The following is a 26,733-nucleotide window of genomic DNA, read 5'->3' as shown; positions in this document are numbered from 1 at the left end:
TCTTTATATTGTTTTTATGCTTTTTTTCCACTGATATCCAGTCTATTACCATACTCAATAAACAACCATAAACAATTTGGAACTTAATTCCTTTGTAAATGAGCAAAACACATTATTGTAGGGACATAATTTACTGCTTGCATGTATCCTATTCTGGCGATTGCAGTTATTTGCTGTCACCGCCTCTCTGTAGTTGTGGATTTCGACAGCAATGCCGTATCCCGTTACAGCCTGTCAGCGAGTGACCATTGATGTGATGTGCTGTGAGGTCCTCCATTAATTTCTTTGATTGACAAGTACTGTATGACCTCTACGTTCACACACAAATAGAAATCAAAGGGGAGAACAATGGATATGCGTCCCCCCTTCAATGATCCATAATTCCCATCTGTGAAAAAGTCAGTAGGGGGGGGTGAGGTATGCTCACATCACAACAGAGCACACACAGACACACACACACACACACAAAACCAATGAGGGTGCCAACAAGGGAGGAGGCAACAGAAGAAATTGAAGAAACAAAAGGAGGGCCACAAAGACAGAAGTGGCAATGACGACTGTCATCCGTAGCCAGGTCGCTTAACGTGAGTAAAAATTCAAAAACCACCCTTGAGGATCCTCATCAGTTGCTCAACAGGATGTCTCAGAGGAGGAGAAGCTTCACATTCGGAGCCTACGGAGGGTAAGACGGAAAAATCCACAGTGTTTAGCTTAGCCATCCATTCACCTGTTGCAGGAAAAGGAGTCTCTTTGCAGCACGACTGCGTCAAGTTGATTCAACTTGACTTGTTAGCATTAGCATTAGTGAAACTAAGAGATACGTTAACCGCACTAAATATTGTTCTCGCGTCTGACGCTAGCTCACTACCATTGCAGTTAAATAAGAGTTTACCATCACATTGGCAGTTGCGTTGCACTAGCTTGCCCACTACGCTCAAAGTATTCATCACGATTAGCTTAGCTTAGTTTTAGCATCCATTCACCTGCTGCTGGCAAAAGGTGTCGTTAGTGAATGTCTCTTGTTGTTAAGGACATTGACTCTCTTTATTGCGCTTGCTGACATTAGCACTAGAATTAGCTTTAGCATTAGAATTATCATGAGTGAAACAAAAATAAGATAGCTTCCTCACGTGTTTGCCGCCAGCTAACCCTCGTGGTTGACTCGTTGCCGTTAAGTAACAATTTACTTACTAGGCTTGTCCATTGCGTGCAAAGTATAAATCTGTTGGATGAGGAGGAGTTTTTAGCAGATATCTCTTTGCTCTACAATTGTGACCACTAACCAGCTAATGAGGGTAAATGACTCAGTGCAGTTGAATAATTGTCCGTGCTGCCCTTGTTGCTATTAGCATTACTAAAATAATGACATCATCCTATAAGGGAGTGTTTTCACAAGCTCACCATCGGTTGCCGTTATATAAAATTTTTACTGGCTCATAGGCAGTTAAGCACTGCTAGCTTGTCCTTTACGCATCAAGTATTCATTGAGTTTCATTCCCCTGTTGTTCCCAAAGGAGGTATTGGGGAATGTCTCTTTGTTCCACGACTGTGACAAGCCATTGACAGTCTGTGCCACCCTCGTTATCATTAGCATTAGCATTCGTGAAATAATGACGTGACCTTATGAAAGAGTGTTTTCACAAGCTCACCACCCGTTGCAATTAAATAACAGTTTACTGGCTCGTTGGCACTGAAGTAGCGCTAGCTTGTCCATTGTGCTCGATGGCACGACTAATGGAGACCCTAGTGCACACTGTCAGCTTTCAATTCAATCACAACAATGTGGCCAGTCCATTAAATGTCCACCTCTAGCGACAAATAATGGCTTCTTCCTTTTTCTAATTACTGACGAGTGGTTGAATACAGAGAAGGTTTGTTTTTGTGAGATCATCTGAATGATGGACTAATTGCTTCATTAAAACTAACCCCTTCAAAAAAATCCAACTACAGCCTCACTTGTGTTATTATATTGCAGCCTGGTGGAATCTTCTGGGAGAGTTTAATTAATAAAATGTGACACGTGAGCATTTGATATACTGTAGCTTGACTGGTTTGGAGTATACTTCAATTTTTTGGGGTAATCTTCTCTAAAATGCTTCCTGGAATTTTGACACTTCATTTCAGTCAATTACCGAGTTATGAATCAGATTTTCCGACTGTGGCGTGATAATTATTGAAGCGCTGTTGTGATTCCGGTTCTGGCCCGTCCATCCCAGACCTGATTATCGTGAATGTACGTCTCGAGCTGATTTCTGAGGTAGAGGTTCTCTTGATTATTTCCTCGCTGTTCGTGATTAAACACACAATACAAGCTTAAAAAGATGATAAATAGTAGCATCTGCATAGTTGTTGGGATTTGGGTTCATGAAAAATCAATGGGTTTGCACACAGCCATTTATTATGAGTGTCATTTATTTAAATTTCGGGCCTGTTTGTACTTGCTGCATGGTAGTAAGACCCTGCCGATGTTGTACATTTTGTCTAAAGACTGACCTCGTCATTAGGTACACCAGCACATCGAATGCGATACCACTCAATAGTAAAGGCAAAGTAATCTCAAACCATTTTCTAACTCTTTCTACAGGGCCATAAGACCATGCCAATGTTGTATGTTTACACTAAAGACTGGCCACATTATTAAACTGAGCATATTAAAGGCAGTTTTGTCTACTGAAGTCTGAAAGACCAGTTACTTTTACCTGTTTTTACCATTGCTCCGGGGGATTGTTACTGTGCTGTTAGCACCAAAACAGTGGTGTGTCGCCGGTGTCATCATCGGGATGGTCACCGATTGGCTGTCTGATATTTCCACTGTCAATACATAACACAAGCAGAACCCCCACCACCAGCAACAACACACAAAATGTCACATAAACACACAAAGTTAGAGGTGCACACATGTGCTTTCACTTCCTTACATCAGCTTGTGCGGTGTCATCTGATCTTTTTTTTTTAAACACACACGAGAGCTACAAACACAACAGCAAGGTGAGGCTGACAAAAAAGTAGCCCACACAGATGGATGGCAAAGCCATGAAAAGACACAAAGACATAGCGTGGGCAGGAGTGCAGCTGCCGAGACTGAACGATGCGTATGCAGTATATTGCGCTGTAAATATGTGATTTCTATATAAAAGTGCCTGGGGAGAGTGCAACTGCTGCATGATTGGACTGGTGCCAAGTGATTGTTCGCTGGATCCAAGCGTCCGAGCGAGCAGCTGGCACCTCCCGTGGCATTCGAGGTGATATTGGATTAAAACGCTCCAAAACAAAATGTGTTTCAAGCAGATTAAATGTCTTGTGATTTCGTTTATTACTTGTCCTGTTCGGCTGCTTGCTCATGCAGAATGGAACCGTTTTTCTGTGCAACAGAGGATTTTTATATACTCCCTCTGTGGTTATGTGTATTATGATGGCTATTTATTGGAAAATGCAGTCCTACAGAGCAGAGGGGACATACAGAGAAAAAGAGAGAGAACAGAGAGAAACATAAGTAAGACGGGACACTAGCAGTAAAAACAAAAAAACAAAACTACGACTACAACAACCTACATTACTTTAATCCATGGTTATTTCGCATTTGGGGCAATATGGGGCAGTGCCCCTCCCAGTTAAGTGGATGGCATTGTGTACATCATTATTAGAAATTAATTGGACTTTATTGGTTTGTACATATACATATATATTTGCATTAGGTATTTATATTTGGTATTTTGATATATTCAACTTAACAGTATAAAAGCAACGGTAGTCACAGTATAACACAGTAAAAATATTTTGATTCATTACAAATTCTGAATAAAAATCTCACCAGCTAATAATTTTAATATTTTACGTGTGGGGGACAGTAACTTCCTTCAAATCCTTCTGTTCCTGCCGTATCGCCATGTCCTTTCTCGACTATGTGTTGCAGCGGGCCTTCTGCCCCAAGTTACTCAGGGAACACCTTGACTGGCATATATATATATATTTATTTTAAATGGGATCAAGAGAGCAAATGTTTCTGCAAATTTGAACAACGTAATGCAATTGCTTTCCTATGTGTGGGGGGTGGGGGGGGGGGGGGATTATTTTAAAGCAGGAGAGTACGTATGTAATATAGTACGTGTAGCTGTTCCTTCACCATTTTCACCATATAAATACCACCACTGACTTTTACTGTCCTACTTTAACTTATTGCGTGAAACGTGAACCCCAACCTTCACTGTGAGCCATCATCTTTACCTCCAGTCACTTCCACACGCCCACGCCCGCACTTGGCAGCCGTCCTTGCCCATCCTTGACTCAAATCCCAGCATGGATAGTTAGCGGCAGGCAGGCAGGCAGGCATCAGGGCAGATAAGCGGAGTAAAGGGATCAGTGGAGGAGGGGGATGCAGATCACATTCACGTGGTTCTCTGGGGGACGTGGGGGGGCTGTGATTAACGTTTTTTTTTTTTTACATTTAGAAAAGGGGTCACTTGTAAAGAATCCCTGAAAGTCCCTTTCAAGAGCCTATCAGTGTTATTTTCTCATGGAACTATGAATTTAAAACTGCTGTTAAAGTGAAAATTATTCTTGTATTCATGAGAATATCGTCATGTTGCCATTACAGATTGAACAAGAACGCCTCCAGGACGAGAACATTCTTCTGGTAAGTCTTTAGCTTTCGATGCATAGTACGCCGCACCCACAGGAGTTAGTTTCCATCCTTTGTATTACAAAATATAATCCCAACATTTTAAAAATTGACAATCTCTGACATTTGACAGTGAGATGATGACCATTTTATTCAGCTACCATTAGTACTTGCATTAAGGGCAATGCAACTGCAATCAGAATCAGAAATAAATGTAAAATATATTGTATGTCAGTCAGTTATTATCGATACAGTTTGTGTAGGATCTCGTAGATGAAGTGGAACATTATTGTATTAATCTATTCCTTAGTTGGGTACCACTTTACAGTAAGGCTCCCCTTATGAAAGTTTTATAAAGTGGTTATTAATACATTTTGTACACTTAACGGACCCCCTTTTTTAATGGCGAATCCTCAGAATTATCAGCAAAACTTCGACGCCATGCTCTGCTCGCGTTAAATGGGCTTCACAATTTATCATTTGCCCATCTGTCTGGGATAGAAGCCTCCAATCGGGACCCATTTGGGAACATTCCCAAGTAGGAGTTTGTCAAAAAAGGATGCGCCTTGGAATTCGCCCAAAATGACTGCTTCAAAACAAAATGGCGGAGTTCCTGTTTAATTTTTCATGCGTCCTCTTACGATAGACATGTCCACCCGATTTGATGTCGATTGATGAAACTGGTATTATGGGCTGCTTTTTGCTAACTTTCCAAGGGTCGCTCGTGAATGAGAAATGACAGCCTCGAACCAAAATGGCCTACTTCCTGTTTATTTTCAGGCAAGGGTCCTTGAAACGCTTTCGTGTGTTCTCTTATGATTGACATATCCATGGAAATAAGACTGCAGTGTCTTACTAAATTTAGCCCTTAGAATGCCAAATGAGTCAGTAAGAAGGGACTTGATTTTTTTGGTGGGAACAGAGGCCCGCCCTCCCCCCCAAGCATGCAATTGGGATAGTGTGACTAAACACGGCCATGAGAACAGATGGACGAAAGTTAATAATACCAGCTGGCCTTGGAACATCTTCAGGCTACTAGATGCAGTACCTCCGCTCCGGGTACCATTGCAATATTGACTGCAGTTCAGGTTGAGCTGGTTCAATGGAGGTTTTAATGGAAACAATTATCTGCCAGTGTTCACACTTGAAGGGATTGGGTGGCTTTGTTGGACTTCTATTCATTTTGAATGGTGACCGACACAAGAACCTAAGAACACAGAACACTAACACCCAAAAGCTAACAGGGGTTATCTTATGATAAGCGACACTTAAATGATTGCTCGATCAAGTTATCGACACGGCAGCGGTAATGGTGTATTTGTGTTTTGCACCGTATTGACTGAACTGCTGCCCCCGTTGTCTTTTTTTTTTAATTGTCTTTTTTTTCAGTGTGGCCTCAGAGCGTACGGCAAGTTGATTTTGATTGTCTGAAACTAAATCGTTAAGTCGGTAGAAGTAAAAGGCTAGATCAGTAGGTATTCACTGTCAACTGTCGAGTAGTCACTACTTGCTGCCTTGAGTACTACAGAAGAAGATTTTTAGGGCTATTGGAACAAAATGTCAGCTCAGCACGTTGTCCTTGTCTGGGGTCTCACAGCTGGAATTTTCCGCCATCCTCGATACCGAATTAGACTGACATGTCCTCTTGTTTTTTTTTTCCTACTGATTTTAAAGGACCCAAGAAACTGGAGGTCGGCTTGGCACATAAATCCAGGAATTATTCTTTCTTGTGGTATCTTGAGTCCTATTGATTTTGAATTATATCTGTCAAGTAGCAGGCTGCTACATTTGATCAGGTAAAATGATGTCCATGTCTTGGTGAGCTGCATGTGGTTCATTGCCCAAGGTTATTCTCGTATGATGTGTTCCCAGCAACTGTTAACATTTGCTTATTTGTCACCATGAGGTGGGTCAGTGTTTTAGTATACGTTAGTCGGAAGACCTCGTAAACCGCCTTCCTATGCAAAAAAAAAAGGTTTCTCATGGATTGTGAACTACTCACAGTGATTGTCTTCAACCTGTTCCGTGATAGGCCGTTCGCTCGCTCGTCACAGCACAGCGCTCCTGATTATAATCATTGAGTCATTACGTCTCGTCGCTGTCGGCGTTCATTTAAAAAGCCTTAATATTATCCTTTCTTTTCTTTTGAATTTCATTCAGGGAAATTGGAGATAAGTGCAGCAGTTCATTTCTCTGCTAATCTGCAACCTCTCCACTATCTTCTGTGACTGGATCCTCTTTAGAAAAGGTGTGTGATGTAGCTTGGAGGGTCACTGTGGAGAAATTTAAGTGTTCTCAAATGTAAATGGGGGCAGGTGTCTGTTCGGTGGCAGGTCTTTATTTCTATAAACAGATTTTTTTTTAACTATAACCGGTATATTACAAAACAGTAATATGCAGCAGATGAAAACTGTACCCCCCATTACTGTTTGTAATGACTTTTTTTAATAAGAAAAATAGCACTCTATAATATTGTACTATATAAAACAGTAGTGATGTAGTTAAATAGAATAACGCTTCAGTTCAATGTACATTGTGCTGCTCCTTCTGATGTGTTAGGGCAGTATAAAAAAGACATACACATGTACATGGAGACGGTCAAAATTGCTAAAAAAAAAACCCACAATAATATTCATCATTCTTCCCAGAGGATAAACAATATATCCCGCTAGCTTTCTTTAAGGCAAAGTTATATGGTTGTTTTCAATACACATTGTGTATTTCTCTTTCTTTTATGTTTAGTGCGACAGTAAACTTCAACTGGGAGTAGCAATAAAGCCTCTTTTTTGAAGACTTGTTCACTAGCTGTCAATCTGCTACTTTGTTTTGAAGTGAGGTGAGTTGACTTTACTACCACCATACATTGCTTGTAGTTCAAGTTTTTGTTTGCAAGTCAAAGCCAAAAATGGGCAGAACGACGGCTTGTCTCTGGAAAAAAAGCGAGCGTTCACCATTTTCTGTATGTGTAGCATTACTCAGCTCGTTGAGACTCTCCATTACGCTTGTGGTTGTGTGCCAATTAAGACGCTCATTAAGCGTGATTGCTATCGAGGCTGCGCCGCCGGAGCTCGCCGTTTTCGTCTCCCGCCAGGAGGAGGAGGAGGCCACAGTCTTAAAATGCCGTGACATTTCTTTCGTAATTGTCATTCCACGGAATAACACTCTCCAGCAACTGTTCCTCCCATTATGAGCTTGATGCGAGACAATTACAATGGCTGTGTTGTCGCTTGCAAATAAAAGGCAACAATCATGATGACCATAATCTTACAATTGGAGAGAATTACTCCTAAATTAGTTTATTTTAGCTCGTTATGATTACTTGCATGGGTGAATGTTCTATTTTTCTTAAGCTTCTAAATACCAAAGCAATAAGTGGAGCAACAATCTCTAACTAAGTGTAAGGACATTTTAGCCAATCAGAAGAAAGTCATTTTGGGAAATGGCGCAATAGCAACATAGGTGAAAAATACGAATCGTGAGTGGATTGATATTGAAGTGGAGTTACTTCTGACTGTCACTCTTCATAAACGATAAACCTAAGCCTAAACCTAACCCCAACCTTGAAACGCTAACCCTAAGCAGAGTTTGAGTGGACATGACGTGGTAATAAAGTGGCCGTCTGTGTTGAACGAAAAGGAAGAACGAGCCTAAAGAGCCAACTAACTGGGCACCTTTGCCTCAACGGATTGTTGCTAATGGCTCCTCTCCATCTTAATATCGAAGCCATTGTCCCGTGGAGACTTCGCTGTGCACATTATGGACATGCATCACATTCAAAACTCACTCTAGCCCATTGGTTCTCAAACATTTTACACCAAGTACAACCTAAAAAAATACTCGCGGTACCTCCATCATGACAAACAAAGAGACAGAGACCCAGGCTTTGTTCCTCAAAAGTAAATGTACTATTCTTGTAAGCCATTGTATTCTTGTAAGCCATTGTAACATTATGCAGTGCTCGTAACTGTACTTAAATAATGATTCAATCAAAATGTAAAATGTGACTTGAAAAGTTAAATGAAAAGAAAGAAACCTCTTAAATATTCAATGCAATTGTGTTGAATTTAAAAGTTAAATGCAACGTAAAGCAAAGCCAAGCAGCGATGACAAAAATGTCCCGATTCAATGAGATGTAACGGATCTTTCCGTACTACTAACAAGCGGTGATTGCTAATGATGCAAGGAAGAAGATGCATATGATAAATAACAGCTGGAGTGTCCACAATGAATGGTTAAATCGATGCATCAGCGTTTACTGTACACCTACTCTATCCACTGAGAGCCAATGCAAGATATAAACATCTTTAAAACACTGGTATTCATTTGACAATATAGTTATGATGGTGCATATAGTTTGCACTGCCTTATTATTATTATAGTTACTTATTATGGATACGCAGCAATGGTACAACAGCACAAACTAAAATGACTAACATGTAAGTGACAGTTTGAATAGTAATCTAGTGCTTTTATTGCAATACTAATGGTATTGTTCGTCCGTGCTATTATTGTGCTTGCAGTTACAGCAATATATTAATACACTAATAAGATTGTGCAGGTGTACCTAATGTTGTGACAGGTGTGATTAATGTAGTCCTTTGGGGACCTTTGGGGGTTGGATACAGATCTTCATAGCAGCAGAAAGAACCACAAAGGGACTGGCTTTAATTAATTTAATGAAATGAGAGTGGAGCAGTAAACCGCCCTAGTGGTTCGCATGTCTGCCTCACAGTTATGAGGTTCTTGGTTCGAATGAGCATGATTTACCTTGCATTTTTTAAAAACCTGAACGTTAGGTTCATTGAAGACTAAATTGCACATTGGAGGTCCATATGTTGAGTGCGAATGTTTGTCTCCATATGTCCTGCGATTGGCAGGCGACAAATCTAGGGTGTACCCTACCTCTCGCTCAAAGTCAGCTGGGATAAGCTCATGCTCATTCTAATAAAGGACAAGCGCTATAAAAAATGGATGGAAGGATGGAAATGAGATGCTTGAAATGGACAAAAAACGTTGTGCTGACTCTTAACCTGCAGGCCTTGACGTGAGTTGTAAAACCATAATGTTAGTGTTGTGCATTCATTCCGACTGGGCTGCTAATGTAACGTTATACCCACTCGAGGGTGAGGGAGCAGCATCAGGACTCTGCCGCAAAGCTTGGCTCACATCCCCTTGTGAGTTACTTACTACTTGGACCTGCAGCCCAGCTTATCGATTGGGCTCAGCTTTCTTTTCTGTTTATTTCCAGCAGCTCAGCACTCGAAAGAGCCACAGTGCAAGAAAAATCTCCAGGTTGAAGATTGGCTTATTTGAAAAAGTGACGCCGCCCTGATGCATGGTACATAATGAGGTTGCCAATATAGCAAAAACATGTAGGGTAATACATTGATTAAAATACATAATAAATTGATTCACCCTGCTCAAATCTTTCAAATCCTATCCGTTTCCACTTGTGTGCCCCAGGGCTCTGCCCTGAGACCTTCTTCATGATCTGGTCTCCCCCTAGGACACAGTATTGCGGAAATTCAACATCCATTTTCATTATTTATGCGGCTAACACCCGTCTCATTTGAAACAACGTTTTACCTTTCATATTGATTGGTTGCATTGTTGTTTCTTTCGTTATTTATGCTTTGTACAATGTCCTTGAGTGGCCACAAAGGCACTGTTTGTCATGAACGGAACAAAAGACAGAACCCAAAATGGACGACTCCAATTCAAATGGACCGTTTCAAAAAGAGAGGTTTAATAAACTGGCAGAGGTCGGTACACAGGCAGGCAATCCGCGAAGGCAACAGTATCCAAAAAAACGTGAGGCAAAAAGGCAAGGTCAATTATCAGAACAGGGTCTACGCTTGCTATGAGTCGGTGACATGGAAACAAGGAATGCTGGAACGTAACAACAAGGTACAATGAACTGCCGACCAAAAAGAATGAGACACGACATTTTTGTAAAATTTGAACTATTATTAATAAAATAATAATAAATAATTTAATTAATGACAATGATCATTTTTATTGTTAAATGAATAATAATTCCATATAATCAATACAATTATCATTGGATATCATTGACGATGATGATATGAACTGTTGTTCTTTACCACGGTGACCCCATGGTGGACCATCCTGGACAGAATCTTACATGTTGAGTTCACTGCTTCTTTCCATGCTACAACACAGACATAGCACCTTTACCACGGCCCATTTGTATTTACCACACTGTCTTATAGGTTATGGTTACAATGGTTATCCTGTACTGTTGCTTTAAGATCTTTGCTGGTCACTTCGTGGTCCATTTCTGTTTTCAGATTTCTGGCTTAAAACATTGGCAAAGTGATGAAGCATGATGTGTGGGTGCAAAGAGGCGGACGGTTAGCATATTGAGCCGCGGTGAATAAGCACCAGCCACCTTGTGTTGCCTCCCACCCAAAAAAAAAAAAAAAAAAAAAAAAGAACAGTCCTCCATTGGTGCACGTGTGAACATGCTGCCACATGGGCATCACTGGACCGCTCCCTGCCACCAATGCCAGTCAATGTACAGTATGTTCAACACTTGATTTTTATCCTATTCTGGGGACACAGTGAGAAAAGGGGAGCGTTTGGGCTCTTTCTAAATATCAGTTCATAAAGATGTATGCATGTCAAGGATGAAGAGAAATTGCAGAACAGTGGGAGGCTCTGGAAGGCGGTCCGGGAGGGAGGGAGGGAGGGATGAGGGAGTGAAGGAAAGGAGAGGGAGGGGGGATGCTCTCAGTATCACGTGAGAGTTGAGGGAGAGTGAAGGAAAAGAGAGGGAGGGGGGATGTTCTCAGTATCACGTGAGAGAACAGGAGAACCTCATCTCGCAGCAGCAGGTGTCGGACGACTGAGGAAAAGTCGGCCCGCGGAAACAAAGCAAGCGGCAAGTTTGCCGAGGCTTGATATGACGCAGTGCTGCGTGCAGGTGAGTGAGACGCACGAAGGTGATGAGCTGAGGATGAGGTGATGCGTTGGTGTGCGTCTGAACTTTCGCTGTCTGGTCTCCTCCGGCTAGGAAGTGTCTCAACTGGCCTGAATGACTTCACTTTCATTGTGCATTAGGCCACCGAGCGTAATTACATTAGTTGCTCACCACAAAGCTTTTGGGTTAATGGGATGTGTGTGTGTGTGTGTGTGTGTGTGTGTGTGTGTGTGTGTGTGTGATGTCCCACTTTAGGGAAAAATCTGTGATACAGCATCCAACTTTGAAGGGGACAAACTGTATTATGGAAGATTGACTTATTGTTTGTATACAACAAGTTGTGTCTGCCTACCGCCCATCAAGTGTGAAATTAAACAACCAATCAAATATTTTGCTATCTGCCTATTTCTGAAAATCGGTCTCTGAAGTAGCCGTTCTGCACTTTTGCTTGATTTTGGAATAATTAACACAATATTATGTGCTTGTAAGGTGCAGGTATTATTTATATCCTGTGGGGGCGCCATCTCATATTCTATTGTAGTATCTGTGACTATGAATGTGTATGGCCTGGATTGGTGTTACCTGGGCGTCAGTGTGAGTGTAGAGTTGACTGCGTGTTGACTGACTTGGCGTGAGTTGTGGCCATCAACTGCTAATGAATGAATGTGCTTATTGCTAAATAGCAATGGTAGGCTGTATTAAATTATCTAAAATTTGGACATTGTTTTTTTTAGACTCTTGCCTCCTGGCTCGCCGCTCTTGCGCCATCTTACTTCTACGCGGAATACTACATGCGACTGTAGTAACATTAACCTGTCTGGGAAAATGATCCAAGGCAGAGTTTTGGTGTCAACCTTTTTCGTAATCAAAGTATTAGAATTATTCGATTAATCCTCGCAGCCCTACTTGTTTACTTTCACTCTGTGTTTTGGTTGGGTCAGCACGTGTATACCGTGGCTTGTCTCCATGGCAACGGTACACAGCCAGCCTCTTGCTGGGTCAAGGAGCTCATTGCTGCAAGTGCAATTTTTAACTTTCACACTTTGCCAGCTGTAAGTCTATAATGTACAAAAATCCATGTTCCCAGTTTGTTGCTAAAAGTGGGCAGTGAAAATCAATAATTCAAAGAAGCGTGGACTGAAAGAAATTGCATTCTCCCTCCAACCAGCAGCACAAGACCAATGTGCTCAATAAAAGGAGACCTTTGTGTAATGATCTCCAATTTGAAATGGCATTACAACATGAATTTTGAAGAGACTTTCCTAGAAACTCAGAACAAGAGCAATAAATGCACTCTAGTCGTCATATCAAGCTGCAGGCAGGATTCTTATCACATCTATGACACAACAATCAAATTTTGATTTTGGGTAAGCAGAAATAATAAAAATAATCCATTACTGAAGTGAAAGAGGAAATGACAGCTAAAATTAAGCAAATCCCCTGCTGTTGATGACTCCATTGACACCACTGATAAAACTCATCTGATGGTGTTGGAGAGGTATTAAGAGGAGTTTGAATTTGTTGTTTTGAATAAAAATGACATTTTGTTTTGAAAATGACAGAATTATTGCTTGTGACTTGACGAACCTCATTAAATGGACCGTTGATTTTTTTTTGAGTAGCCCTGGTTTAGGGGGTTAAGGATTAGGTGTTATGTACGGTGTTGGGGTCTTGCTCTATTTTCACAAAATAATTTCAAACATGTTCAGGCATCCAGGAATTGTTTTAAATTGTGAAAATAATGCATCGCGTCTCAAAGCGAAATCTTGTTATACAAAGGCAATTTGCAGTTTCAGGCCAACAGTTATTTCATATTTTCATCCCATTCAGGAGTGATCAGAAGCACATTGTTAGCAGTACTAGGGCTTTTGTCAGCCCGAGAATGCCCGTTAGCCATCTCTAATAGGCCACGTTAGTCTATCGTTAATGGACAAGCTTACTCGAGCGCGGCGGACCTTGACGCGATGATGTCTGACTTTTCCCGCACCGCCTGCGGCTTCCTGCCATTCGCTAAGGAACGCGGTCGCATCCTCGTGACGCGACGTGCGCATTAGTCATCTTCACACTGCATGTGGCCTTGGGTCAGCGATGCGACTCCAGAAATGTCATTTCTCGCAGATGAAAATTCCTATAGTGAGCCTCAAGATTAAGCTCATAATTCATATTTTTTAAAAAAAATGACCAAGTATATAAAAAGGCTTCAAAATAGTGAAAAATCAAATCCATTCTCCCCCGTTGGTATGTCCGCTGAATGCGCTGAACCCACGGCCCGCTCCACAGCGACCTGGAAAAATGGATGCTACTTCGTCTAGTATCATGTGCCTACACATTACACGTTTGAGCAGTGAAAATATATCCGCTTATTAAAGCCTGTGATGGCTGGAATATATTCATAGGGCTTTTCAACGCTGCGACGGCCACAACGGCCCCAAGAATTAATTTCCCCGTGTATTGCGCACTCACTGTCGACGAGGAACTCTGTATTGGGCAAATAGCTGACGACGAGGCACTCGTCGACCACAGTAGTGTGAACCACCCTTCCACACTCTGGCTGTTCCCCTAGCTCCCGCCTTTGTGGCATGCGCGCACACGCCCAACGAGGCGCTCTACTGCCCACATCAGTGGACTATCCAAAGGAATATTTTTGGCACGTGGGCCTAGCTCGCTCGCTCAGTGCATGTAGCGCAATTACGATAACTAGATGCGGAAGTAAGTTCTTGTATAGTGGGGGAGTTTGGCCCAGTGATTCTGGGCCAATTTTATTGGCCCAATTTTATTAGTCAGGACTGTTTTCATGACAGCATCACTGGGCCCCAATTTTATTAGTCAGTGTGTTGACAGTTTAACACCAACTCCACAATTCAGTAGAACAGTTCTTTCCATGTTTTCAGCAATTTTATATATATATATATATATATATATATATATCAAACATGTTCAGTAGAACAGTTGTCTTTCCATGTTTTCAGCAATGTGATACATTTAGAAACAAACCTCTGAATTCACTTGAAAGTTAACATTGTTTTTTTCAGCTAAATTATAGTTTATTCATTTTAAGCATATTGCACTGAGCAGCCAGAACAGCCATACCTCTTTTCTACATCACTATTTATTAGGTTCTTTTACTGACTGTTTTACCGAGTAGCCACGGCAAAGTTTTCATCATTTCCTGTTATCACTTTTTTGATTACCATCACTGGTCCTCTTCCTTGGTGGCATTTTCATTTGCTCAAAGAACTAAAGCCCATCCTTGGTGGCATTATCTCTCATTTGCTTAAAGAGCTAAAGTTTCACAAGATTTGCAGCGGTCTCGCATCACATCAGGTACTTCGCGTCTTATTTCTGCTTCACATGCTCGTATCTTTGACTTGAGGTGGTATTGCTCCAAGGGCCACATTGCATCTGCTGTAATGCCAAATCCCTACTTAATGCATGAAAAAATATAGATGACAAATATATCTTCTACTTTAAAGTCTGATACCACCGACGTGGGCCCATTTATCAAAATCTACTTTATTAAAGATCACAATCAAACGATGAACTCTTTACCCACGTCATGCCTACCTCTTCTAATTGAACTGCACTTTTGATATAAAAACCTAAAAAAATTGGAAAATGTACAATTTTTATATTCTAGAGAAAAACATGTATATGCCGCGTTTCTACATTTGGCAAATTTGTTTTTATGGTCAGGATTTGATTCATCCATATCGTACTGAAGTCACTGACCAGTTCCACTTTCCACTGTCGCATTTAAGTTTCTGGTTTTGTGTTCAAATTAAGCAATTTATCAGTTTTTATCAGCTTTTGATTTAGCCATATTGTACGGGAACCCAGTACAGGTATTTACTGTTCTTCTCATCTACTAATCACTTCACACTGCAGATAAACCTCGACCTCCTTATGCTGATGTTAAGGAAACGTGTTATTCCTTTTGGGAATCTGACCACAACTTCTACACCTCGAGACGGCCAACAGGCCGCTGGTGGAACAGCAGGCAGCCTGCATAAGGACTGAGTTTTGTCTATAGCGGAGGCGCTGCAGGAATGTTTCATGTTATACGTAATGTTTCAATGTTATACGTAATGTCCACCATTCTGGATCATGTCTTGAAATCTGTTCCGACGTGGAATAAAACTAAAGCTACCTCACCAATCGGACATATTTGCCATAATCTGTCTACCGTTTTCTTGCCTTTTGTGTAGATGGAAATTGTAGTCGTCGATCCAAAAGCTTTCAAACCTTTGCAGGCATTGCACATTTCATTGGCAGGCAGACTGCTCGTTGACCTTTTTGCTTCTCGACGTGTAAATTTACAGGTCAAACCCACCACATCTCGCCGTCTGCTGACCCCTGCGGGGAGCTAGACCTGTCGTCCTAATTACATTTGTGTTTTAAATTAACTTTGTGGCGCATTGAGCAGTCCCCGCCCCCCACCCTCCAATGGTCATTTTCAGCTGCAGCAGCAAACCCTTGCACACCATGATTGGACACAAAATCCGGTATTCTTATCGCCAGTTAATGACCCACAGCGCTCTGTGGAGGAAGCTCCTGGCAACGCAGGATTAATTATAGTTTAAAAAGCTTTATGTCCGTCTTGGCGAGTTTCTGCTGACGAGCTGATGAGCTTAAAACATAAAGGTGCTTCTCCCATTGAATAAGGGCGGACTCACTATGTTTCTTGGCAATGCTAAAAGTGGACTTTCTGTGGGAAAAAAAAAATCACTTTTTAATTGCTTGTGTACAAACAGTTGGGTGCTTCCCCACCCATTAAGTGTGAAATTAAGCAACCATGTTAATTGATCATCTGCCTCGTTCAGAAAATGTGAGCAAATTTTGCTGGATTGTGGATTTTGCTGGGGTATTTTGGCAAAATGTCATACATGTTATTATGCCACCTGGGAACTGTGAGGGAAAAAAAGCATAGTCTCCTGAGCTACTTTCAAGGAGACAAATGGTGACTAGCAAGGTGGTACAAACGTGTCAGTCAAGCCATTACAGTCTTTTGCACTATCAGGTCCATTAGTCAATTTAGGCATGGTTAAGATCTAAGTAAAGAAAAAGCCTGTTGTCAAGTGGGCATCCAGTCTGATATCGTTGATCTCAAGAGCTTATTTGTATTGTGTTGGCTGCAACATTGGTGGCGGAATCTTCTCTCTCTTCAGCAAGCTGCTTATGGTCGGTCTGTTATCTGAGCAAAAGTGGAAACACACAAAAAAAGACACATTTTCAAGACTGTTTACAACTGTTGTTGCTACAATAGCAAGCGTACTACCTTGTATTGTAGCCAGGACTGGGTTGAGTTGGCCGCTAAGCGACACTGCGCTAGGCTACACTGGGGCTACCCTTAAGTACATTTTCTTGGGAGAATCTCTTTGAATATTGCTAAACTTCCCCCAGTTTTATTCTACATATATTAGTAAAATCAACAATGCCTCTGCTGTTTGCAGCCAAGTAGTGCACTCAGTTTTGCCTCAATTGCTTTAATACACAATGATCGAGTCAGAACCACACAATCGTCACAATTCTTAATGATCCGTTAATCGATTTATAGGCCCTTCCTTATTTGTTGCATCTATCACCATCAATCAACTGTGTTGTTCCAATTTACATACAAATGGAGACTCTATCTTAGCTCTACTCGATCGTAGCAGATTTTCAGTCGTCTTTTTTTATCAGGTAAGCAACTTGCCAGTTCTCAAATTTAGACATACTATGCACAAGGCATGGCACAGGTTACTTTGTCCATGGACAGCATCAAAAGGTTTTATTGTCATTAGTGCGTGTCGTTGTCTTAAGACTATGCAATTTCTTTTAGCCTACATAGATTGTGGTAGTTGTCAATTTATGTAAGCCACTTGTGCTGTGTTCCATAAAACTGGGACATCGTAAATTTTTAGACCAGGAAACATGCAATGGAAGGGCCAAAGTCAAAGATCGGAGTCACGTAGCCAATTGATGTACCCCGAGCCCAGACCAGACCTTGGAAGTTAAGACCAGACCTTGGAAGTTCCAAGAGGTATATTTCCTATTTCCTAGCAGGCTGCAATGCAGCATCAGTACTGCACCCAGAGGCTGCATTCAGAAAATCTAATATATTAAGTAATGCTATTACAAAAGTTACAGTCTTTGCAGTTCATCGATCAGTGGTTAACTACTTAAGTCTTGCTCAAAGTCCTAAACCCACTGACCCAAGAAAAATCTATATTTTTAACACTTATGGCAAATACGATCCATATTCAAGCAATGCTGTGTGTTGCGGTGGACTCACATGTATGTTTGGTCGCCTGCTTGATCCACGGATGTCGCAAAGCCTTTTCCGGGGTGAGCCGCTTTGTTGCGTCGTATCTGCTCAGTAATGCACAAGCACTTAATAGACCCTCGTACAATTCTGTACAGTACAGTTTTGAATGTTTGAAGGTTGTTGTATTGATATTTCTCTGAGAGTGGGTGAACCTACTCGAGACAGCACCGAATAAAGTCCAGAAACTTTGGATTTTTTGACTTCAGTCTCGTGGCCAGAGGGGTCTTTGGTAGTTTTTTGTCTTCAGTCTCCGAGCCATCTGGAAATTGGGGGGGCATGTGGTCATAACATTTTTGCACCAAAAATTGGGTTAAAATAAACCTTTTAAACCTCACCAATACAGTAGTTTTTCCTGCTCGCCGCAGTCAGTAACTCTAATGGTGGGAGGCCCAGCACCTAAGGAACAGTCACGTTCAAGATCCTAACAACAGCAGCAGTCTAAATGTCAAGACTGAATTGTTATGAGCTCATATTTACCCTTGTTATACAGTTGAAAATGTCACCTTTGTCTTTGCCTTTAAAGAGAAATAGGCCCCAGTCGAGCTCAGCCAGTGTGCAGCCTAGGCTCCACATGTCGGAGGCTGTGGTACAGCACTTGCCAAGGAGACGCTCCGGAGCCATGTACGCCAGCGTCTGATTGGTGGGCCGACCTGCGGGATAATGAGACACATTGAGACACTCTGGCATAAACATAAAACATTTTCAAATGGCTTTACTGGGCTCATGTCTCACCATATGGCAGTCTCACCTCTGATAAAGATGCTCCCTCCGAAGTCACTCACTGCTGCGTTGTTCTCCTTGTCCAACAAAATGTTTTCCTTAAATAATCAAAGAATGTCATTAGATAAAAGTTAGCGCGTAATGACTCCCAGTTTGATTACATTAAACTATCAATAATATATAATTTCATTTAAAGTAATTATATTATTGTGTCTAGGTCGCAGTGTGTTAAAATGGTTCATAGTCTTGTCAACTGCAAACGGAGTTCCCCAAGGCTCTGTCCTAAATTACATAACGTTGTTCAGTTTAGACCATCCATCTCCGAATGTTATGAGCTATTGGTTTTTGGAGATACATGACGATGCCAAACTATAAATACAGAAGTATTTACATCAACGGGTCTATATTGAGGTGCTATTATCATAGCAATATTTTGTTTGATTATGTACATTTCCAATAGAATTTTGATTCGTGAAGTTGTACTAGTTTCATGAGTTGGCAAGGTTACATATAGTATGTTAAAATGGTTCCTAGTCTGTCAATTCCAAATGGAGTTCCTCAAGGTTTTGTCCTCGGACATCTTATTTACTTAAAATTGTTGTTCAATTAAGAGCATGTCTTTCCAAATGTTGTGTGTCACAATGACGATAAGCAATATCATTAATTTGCGCTGTTGACAATACAATACGTCTGCATTTGGTTCAGTTGGTCCAGATTGAAGTACTTCTTTTAGCAACATTTTTTCAGGATTTTGGCTTGGTCACAGCATGTTGAAATGGTTCATATAGTCTGTCCATTATGAATGGAGGTCGTAATGGACAGGTTCTGTCCTTGGACCCCATTCGTTTACTATTGAGCAACAATTAATGAGCAACAGCAACAATGATTGTTTGTCAAAAAACAAAAAAAATTGCTTATATTTAAAGATAAGTCTCTTGCTTGTTCTGTTGACAGTAATATTAATACTTCAGCATTTGTTTAAATTGGTCTGTTTTAGAGTTTCCATTAACAGAGTGGGTTTTCTTTTGAACGTAAACCCTGTTTTCCTGTTGAAAAGAAAACATCGATTTTATTAAACGACAGTGATTTTATTTATGGCTTGGGGAGGCAGTCATGTCGTAAAACTGTAGATGGAGTGTTTCACTGTTTGCTATGTCCAAAAACTTGGCTAGTCTATCAATAAGGATCAGTATATATTAATTCTTTGAACAAATTTTTTTTGTTTATATCTCCTTACCGGTTTCAAGTCTCCGTGGATGAGTTGCACGTCTTTGAGCACCTTCAGACACTTGAGCACATCAATGGCGTATTTCCTGATGTCGGCCTCGCACAGCCGTCGTAATTTGCTCTCCACTAAGGCTTTATGGAGGTCCTTTCTAAAAAAAAAAAAAAAAAAGAAAAAAAAAGCAGACGAAAATTAGGCCATTATCAGGCCTCATCATATGAAAAGTCCCCCCAAAAAAGTCTTCAACTTACTCAAATAGTTCAAAGGTGATGCAGAGGTGGCTGCGGAAGTAGAAGTGCTCCTTCATGTGGACCATGTTGGCTTTGTTGGTCCTGTCTAGCCGCTGCAGGGTTTTTAGATTTTCCAACTCTGTCTGTGCCATTTTATGCCCTCTGGAAGCAGAAATGATCTCACTTCACTCGCCAAAAAACTCACCTATTTGTATATTTTACTTATTTTCCTGTAACACTTTTAACAATGATCCTGTAACACTTTTAACAATGTCACAAAATTGTACCAAAGCACTGGCAAATACAAGTAGTAATTGGTCAAGGGAGTATTGTTGAAGTGACACATGTTCACTGAGGATATAAGATCTTTGTATGGTTAGGCACTAAGTTGAGCCTGGGTTGTAAGTTTGAAGTTACAGTCTCCGCCGCATGTGAATGGACATGAGCCGTTTTGGTACATTTTTAAGTCAAATCATTGTGGTCATTGTTTGAAATGAGCGGCACGGTGGACGACTGGTTAGAGCGTCTGCCTCACAGTTCTGAGGAGCGGGGTTCAATCCCTGGCCCCGCCTGTGTGGAGATTGCATGTTCTCCCCATGCCTGCGTGGGTTTTCTCCGGGCACTCCGGTTTCCTCCCACATCCCAAAAACATGCATAGTAAGTTAATTGACAACTCTAAATTGCCCGTAGGTGTGACTGTGAGTGCGAATGGTTGTTTGTTTGTATGTGCCCTGCGATTGGCTGGCAACCAGTTCAGGGTGTACCCCGCCTCCTGTCCGATGACAGCTGGGATGGGCTCCAGCACGCCCGCGACCCTAGTGAGAAGCGGCTCAGAAAATGGGATGGATGGATGGGTTTGAAATGATACTAAACTGTTTTGGGTTCATAATCTATTAAAATATGCAATTATAAACATTTTGATGTGTGGGGCTGTCAATGACCTCACCATTTTTAATTGCAGGGGGTTTACATTCTACCATTTTTCCTCAAATAGTGGCCGTGCCATATTTAGTTGCTAGGTACCTCATCCAGTAAAACAATGGCCTCCCAGAGGGAAAAAAAAAGGGGCAACTGTAATGAAATCGGTTCATAGTTGCTACCATTCATATACAGACAGTTGCTAACCCAAACAGCAGAACGTCTTTCAGAGTGATTAGCATTTCAGTACTTTGACACGTTATACAGTATTGTGTGCATCCATATTAATGTATATTAACCATTTTTTTTGTTCCCCTTAGTCTGCCTTGGTCCCTGAATAGAGTTTTGTTTTGTTTCAAACTCAAGTTTCACTTGACATGCAATATACGGTTCATATGATGGTTATTTCAGAAATGTGCAAAAAAACACCCCTGGCTACAATTAGCGAAAATCCGGTATTCTAGAATTGAGCAGCTCTCACTCATGACTCACAACTATCAGCCAACAATTGTGTTGTCCATGGGAAAAAACATACAATTGGGAGATTCTCAAATGTCTCTAAAAGATTATCCTGACAGATTGATTATTCTTTGGTGTGCGTTTTCTTGAGTGAGTTTTCCTTCCCCCGATCTGCCCGGAAAACAATTGAATAAACTTGTTCTTTATTTACAATCACAAATTGTTCGTTATTTACAATCACAAATTCTTGTGCATGTGGTCAACAGTTTGGCCAAGCCACGGGCTTCGTGATTGTGTTGTGAAACAGAACAAACTATTGTTTCTTCTTCTTTGCATTCTTCTTTGCATTAGTCCGGATGCCCTGTGGCACCATGGTGCCTCTCAGAACAATCTGGAGTACACCACACTATTGTAACAGTAGTAAACCTCGTCATGTGCAGTCTCACATTTTAGAAATTGGTTATGTTAAAAATCCATGTGTGCACCCCACTTTACCCAAGAAATTGGTCCACGACTAGGCTAGTTTTGGTTAGGGGATAAATCACTACGGAATGGAAAGAACCTCTCATGGTGTTTTTAATCTCTGTCCTGGTCTGGTGAAGATCTTACTCGGCTGTGTTTCGAAAGACCTTGATGGCAACAAGTGTCATGGTCTTGTGGTCCCTGCATTTGAGCACCTTTCCGGCCAGTCCGGATCCCATCACCCCCAGCACCTCAAAGCGGTAGGCCAGGTGGTCTCCAGCCCTCTGTGAATTAATGGTTTATTCTGTTATTCTGGAACTTCTGGAGTTAGACTTCTGGACGTCAGCATCTCGAATGGGTGGACACTCACCACTTTGTAGAACCCTTTGGAGTCGTCGAAGGACTCGCCCTCCGTCGGCGGCGTGGACTCTTTGGAGCGTCGCAATTTCTTGGCCTTCTCTCCCACATACCACACGTGTCGGTATTCCTTGATTTCGTTCTGCTCGTATGGCGTCAGGCATCGCTTGGTGTCCCGGAGAACCGCTGTGCATGGTACAGGATAACAACAAGTGGTTCATTTTTCATATTTTTTGCAATGGTATAAGAACATTTCAAAGCGGCGTTTGGCGGAGGCACTTACATTCGGGAGTCCTGCACTGTGATTGGGAAGTGAGGATTCTGTTCCTGGAAGAGCTTTTGTTTATCTGTGTAGAGATGCATTGTAACAGATTCAGGATGGCCATTATACATCAATTGATCAATTATTAATCTTTGACAATTCCATCCATGTGTCTTTGTCTGAGAGGTTATGTTGCATCACCGCCGTGAAGTGGTGCAGCCAAATTCACTTCTTTGACACAATTAAATCTAGTTTGTTGCCCGAATGTGTTGCCATAGAAATAAAAACGGACAACTGTCAAGTGCATGACCGAGTTTGTTCTAAGTTTTGAACCAATGTGTATCAGACTTCTGCTCGGATCTGATTTTTCGGTATCAGCATCCCGCCGTTCGATATTCAGTAAAAATACCAAATGAATGAATGCATATCTGTTTTACTGCTTTGATTTTAATACTTATGAATCAACAGGGGCTGAAATACATTCAACCCAATTAGTTTGCTGCCTCAATGGGCTGCTATAGAAATTAAAGGTGGAGTTTGCAGTAAATAAACACTTTTGTCATATATGCTAAAACTATGACCTATTATTATTATAACTGTCAAGAATATTTGAAAAATATTTGAAAAATATTCTGTCAGAAAAGCAAAACAAAAAACAAAACAAAAAACATCGCTCTCTGGCCACATCTTCCGCCTCTAATTTAATATTAATTATCATTTTAAAACTGTATCACCGCGACAGCAACACCTATCATGGACTGTTTTAGCAGAAGACGTGACTAAGAGTGTCAATAATTTTCTCATGCTTGCGCACATACTCAAGTCTCCCCCACACAGCAGCCTTGCGCTTGTAGTTTTCTTGGCTGGATTATTGCTAACTTGGTTAGCAAAAGAAGTTAAAGCGATGGAATTGGACAGCTCTCGAGACAAATCAAGAGTAAACATATGTAATGGCTGCATCGTTGTGCTTGGGAAACAATGCCAATGTCACCGTTCTCACTGGATCATTTGGTAGGTTTATCACCTCTCTTATATTTTTAATTGATTTTACACTCCAAAAATAAAAAATAAAACATCAAACCGGCAACATTTAGTGTTTATGCTATCAAGGCAGCAGCTGTGGCTAACAATTTGTTTACAGTGCACATTACATACGTACAGTGAATGTCTCTTGTGCGTTCGCGTTCATGAGGGGTGTGGCTTTGGTCAGGGACTAACTGCATACTATACCTTTAATACAAAAAAAATTATCAAGTTTCATTTCAAACTCATGAACAGCAAAAGTTTTGGACTGTGCAGTCAAGTGTACTGTAGAGCCATTTTAAAGTAATTAACAGCAAAGTTTGTGGTTATTAGACTCCTGGTAGGATTGGATTTTTGGAGATCCAGGCAGCAAACGTGTAATTGTTGCACTAATCACTGCAGAAAACAGTAATTCAGAGTGGATCGTTAGCAAAATGTCTACACAAAGAATCAATTGTTAGTATTCCCCATCATTTATGTAGTATTTTAGGTTTTCCTATACCAATCCATCCCCAGATGTGTACTCACTCGAGCACAGACTTGTTGCGCAGGCGTCGAGATGGTTTTCTGCTGAGTCATGGGAATTTGCGGGAACCCAAGTCTGGTTTTGTGCGGGGGGTTCAACGGCAGGGAGGTCTGACGATGGGCCGCCGCTTGGATGTTTTTGGTCAACTTCAGCGGCTCTTTGTGGACTCTTGAGGTAGGAGGAATCTAGAAAATGAAAAGGAGAAGGGTGAGTCCACTTCATTGTAATGCATAATAAATTGCATTTGACATTAGAATTATTGATTGGATGTGGCCCAATGCCCTTAGGTTTCCTCACCCCTGCATTAGCGCGCCATAGTGGTGGGCAGATCCATCAAAATATCGATATTGATACCGTTGGTTTTGAAATTGATACCGTTGGTTTTGAAATTGATCCAAGCAACGTCATTTTCATGTATGCCCTTGCTTATTTCAGCAAGACAATGAATGCCAAACCACCTTCTGCATGTGTTACAACAGCGTGGCTTCGTAGTAAAAGAGTGCAGGTACTAGACTGGCCTGCCTGCAGTCCGGACCTGTCTCCCATTGAAAATGTGTGGCGCATTATGAAGCGAAAAATACGACAACGGAGACCCCGGACTGTTGAGCAGCTGAAGCTGTACATCAAGCAAGAATGGGAAATAATTCTACCTACAAAGCTTCAACAATTAGTGTCCTCAGTCCCCAAACATTTATTGAATGTTGTTAAAAGAAAAGGTGATGTAACACAGTGGTAAACATGACCCTCTCCCAGCTTTTTTGAAACGTGTTGCAGCCATAAAATTCTAAGTTAATGATTATTTACGAAAAACAATCAAGTGTATCAGTTTGAACATTAAATATCTTGTCTTTGTCGTGTATTCAATTAAATATAGGTTGAACATGATTGGCAAATCGTTAAATTGTTTTTATTTATGTTTAACACAACGTCCCAACTTCATTGGAATTGGGGTTGTACAAATCCCATGTAAAAACACTCAAATGTGCTTTAATAAAATAATGACAATGTGTAGGGGAAAAAAATAACTATTTTTTGATTCCGATCTGTAATTGTTTCTGAGAATAGTTTTTTTTTTTTTGGTTTGTTTTTTCAAATAAAGTATTTAGTGTTAGGGTTTGATACATTTATAAATTATACATGAAATAAATAAATTTAATATAAATTAAAAAATACATTTTAATAGAATAGTAATAGAATGAATAATGACGTAAAAAAAGACTTAAAATTCTAAATAATTTGATGGTTCATCTACCAGTATATAGAAAAAAGATGTAGATCGGTAGTGATATCGGTGATACGCGCTTTGAATTTACTTGGTATTGCATGAATACCAAATCTTGCAGTATCACAACTACTAGAGTGCATGTGTAATATTGTGATATGTACTAGATTTCGCCCACATAGCATTCCAGTGTTATGCTTGGACGTTTTTGGTTTTGTTTGTTTGCTTTTTTTTTTAATCTGCGTTATCTCCAGCGTTATCTCCCGTGTCTAAACGGCCATTTCTTAACGGGTTTCATCCAAACTAACCTTGTTGAGTTGCTCGTTAGTTGCCTTGTCACTTTTTGGTGCGGCTGCTTGCATCTTCCCGGGTGCCGCTTTCTGAGGTGGCGAGCATGTCTCCACCTTCTTGATGAGCATCCACAAAAGTTATCGTGCGCTTTCGCACACGACCGGCGGCGCGTGCACTTTTATTTGTAACAAAGTGGCGTTGGATCGTCATCGCCGCATGAAAGATGGATTCGGCCTGCACGTCAGCGGCGTCACGGGCGTTCGGTGACAACCAGGTCGGCTTGAGTGACGCGACGGCCCGGTTCGGGGAGAAAGTGGCGAAGTTCCTGCTGGTGGGAGGTTACGAGCGTGTGTGCAGATTGACGGTTGGCAACGCCGTTGCCATGGTAACGCGTCGCCAATCAAGTATGAAAACCGTGCCAACAAACAATGATCGATCAATTCAGAATGAATTATACTGGAACCTCCTATTGTGATTGGTTCACGTGAAATGGTCATATTAAATATGCAAAGCATAAGTTCTACAGGTCTCTTGATGCATTAAAAAAAAAACACACACACACAAAACATTGCATATTATACTATATTTTTGACTGCAGGGCAAAGCATGCATTGAAAATAAAGTTCTTAATTTGGTCATGTATACCGGTTGCACATGATTTAAATGTGGTAAACTGACATCATTTTCCCCTCTTCGAAAATAATAAAACATGTCAGTTTAGCACATTTTAATCATGTGCAACCAATGCACATGTTCCAATGAAGTCAATTCAAAGGGCTTTTTTTTTCTCTGTGTTGCCGTAAAAACCTAAAAAATAGTGTAATTAAATCCCAGTCATGAAACTAGTAATTAGCGCTTGCATGGTGTACTTGTGGTTAGCAACTCTCTCGATTTTCTGAGGTTTGGAGTTCGAATCTGTGTGGAATTTGTGTGTGCTCGTGTGAGTTTCCTCCAGGTATTCCGGCTTCCTCCCACATTCCAAAACATGCAAGTCAGATTCACTGAAGTAAATTGTAAACCTGTCTATTCGCGCCACGGCTGGCAACCTAATGAAGACAAAGCGCCACATGAAACTTCTTGTTTAGGAGGACGTCATTGTATTGTGCAAGTGGTTATACTATTGTGGCTGCTGTAATGTATCGTTCAGTGATGTTTTCATGGTCCACTTGAAAT

General features: G+C 41.0%; 2 protein-coding genes across 14 annotated transcripts in view; one reads left to right on the top strand and one right to left on the bottom strand.

The window, feature by feature from the left end:
- The window catches only part of rap1gapb (RAP1 GTPase activating protein b), an 86,585-nt gene that overhangs the window by 21,871 nt on the left and 37,981 nt on the right, over positions 1 to 26,733 (top strand). For 2 of the 10 annotated variants that reach the window (XM_061686901.1, XM_061686898.1), the window contains exons 1-2: positions 410 to 682; positions 4,595 to 4,633. The exons of 2 other annotated variants lie outside the window; for them this stretch is intronic. In XM_061686901.1, the coding sequence (XP_061542885.1) occupies positions 639 to 682; positions 4,595 to 4,633 (83 nt within the window). In that variant the 5' untranslated portion in view covers positions 410 to 638. Of the gene's footprint in view, positions 1 to 406; positions 683 to 4,594; positions 4,634 to 11,444; positions 11,565 to 18,441; positions 18,506 to 26,733 lie in introns of those variants that run through there. 6 more of the 10 variants (XM_061686900.1, XM_061686896.1, XM_061686908.1 and 3 more) reach the window with 6 other exon arrangements.
- LOC133408268 (dual specificity tyrosine-phosphorylation-regulated kinase 4-like) lies at positions 16,235 to 25,710 on the bottom strand. Of its 4 annotated transcripts, none has more exons than XM_061686913.1 (13): positions 25,578 to 25,710; positions 24,050 to 24,232; positions 22,520 to 22,583; positions 22,250 to 22,422; positions 22,027 to 22,163; positions 20,062 to 20,202; positions 19,823 to 19,961; positions 18,614 to 18,683; positions 18,343 to 18,515; positions 18,201 to 18,261; positions 18,022 to 18,124; positions 17,833 to 17,909; positions 16,235 to 16,752 (listed from the first exon to the last, which is right to left on the bottom strand). In XM_061686913.1, the coding sequence occupies exons 1-13, from the start codon at positions 25,686 to 25,688 to the stop codon at positions 16,673 to 16,675; spliced, it is 1,512 nt and encodes a 503-aa protein (XP_061542897.1). In that variant the 5' UTR covers positions 25,689 to 25,710; the 3' UTR covers positions 16,235 to 16,672. The 4 variants fall into 4 exon arrangements, with proteins under 4 accessions (XP_061542897.1, XP_061542898.1, XP_061542900.1 ...); XM_061686914.1 differs by lacking the exon at positions 25,578 to 25,710 and adding an exon at positions 23,658 to 23,728 and having other exon boundaries at positions 24,050 to 24,128; XM_061686916.1 differs by lacking the exons at positions 16,235 to 16,752; positions 17,833 to 17,909 and having other exon boundaries at positions 18,042 to 18,124; positions 18,369 to 18,515.

This window comes from Phycodurus eques, chromosome 10, assembly GCF_024500275.1.
Source record: "Phycodurus eques isolate BA_2022a chromosome 10, UOR_Pequ_1.1, whole genome shotgun sequence".
In the NCBI taxonomy this organism is placed as follows: Eukaryota; Metazoa; Chordata; class Actinopteri; order Syngnathiformes; family Syngnathidae; genus Phycodurus; species Phycodurus eques.
This window is presented reverse-complemented; position numbering and strand designations above follow the sequence as displayed.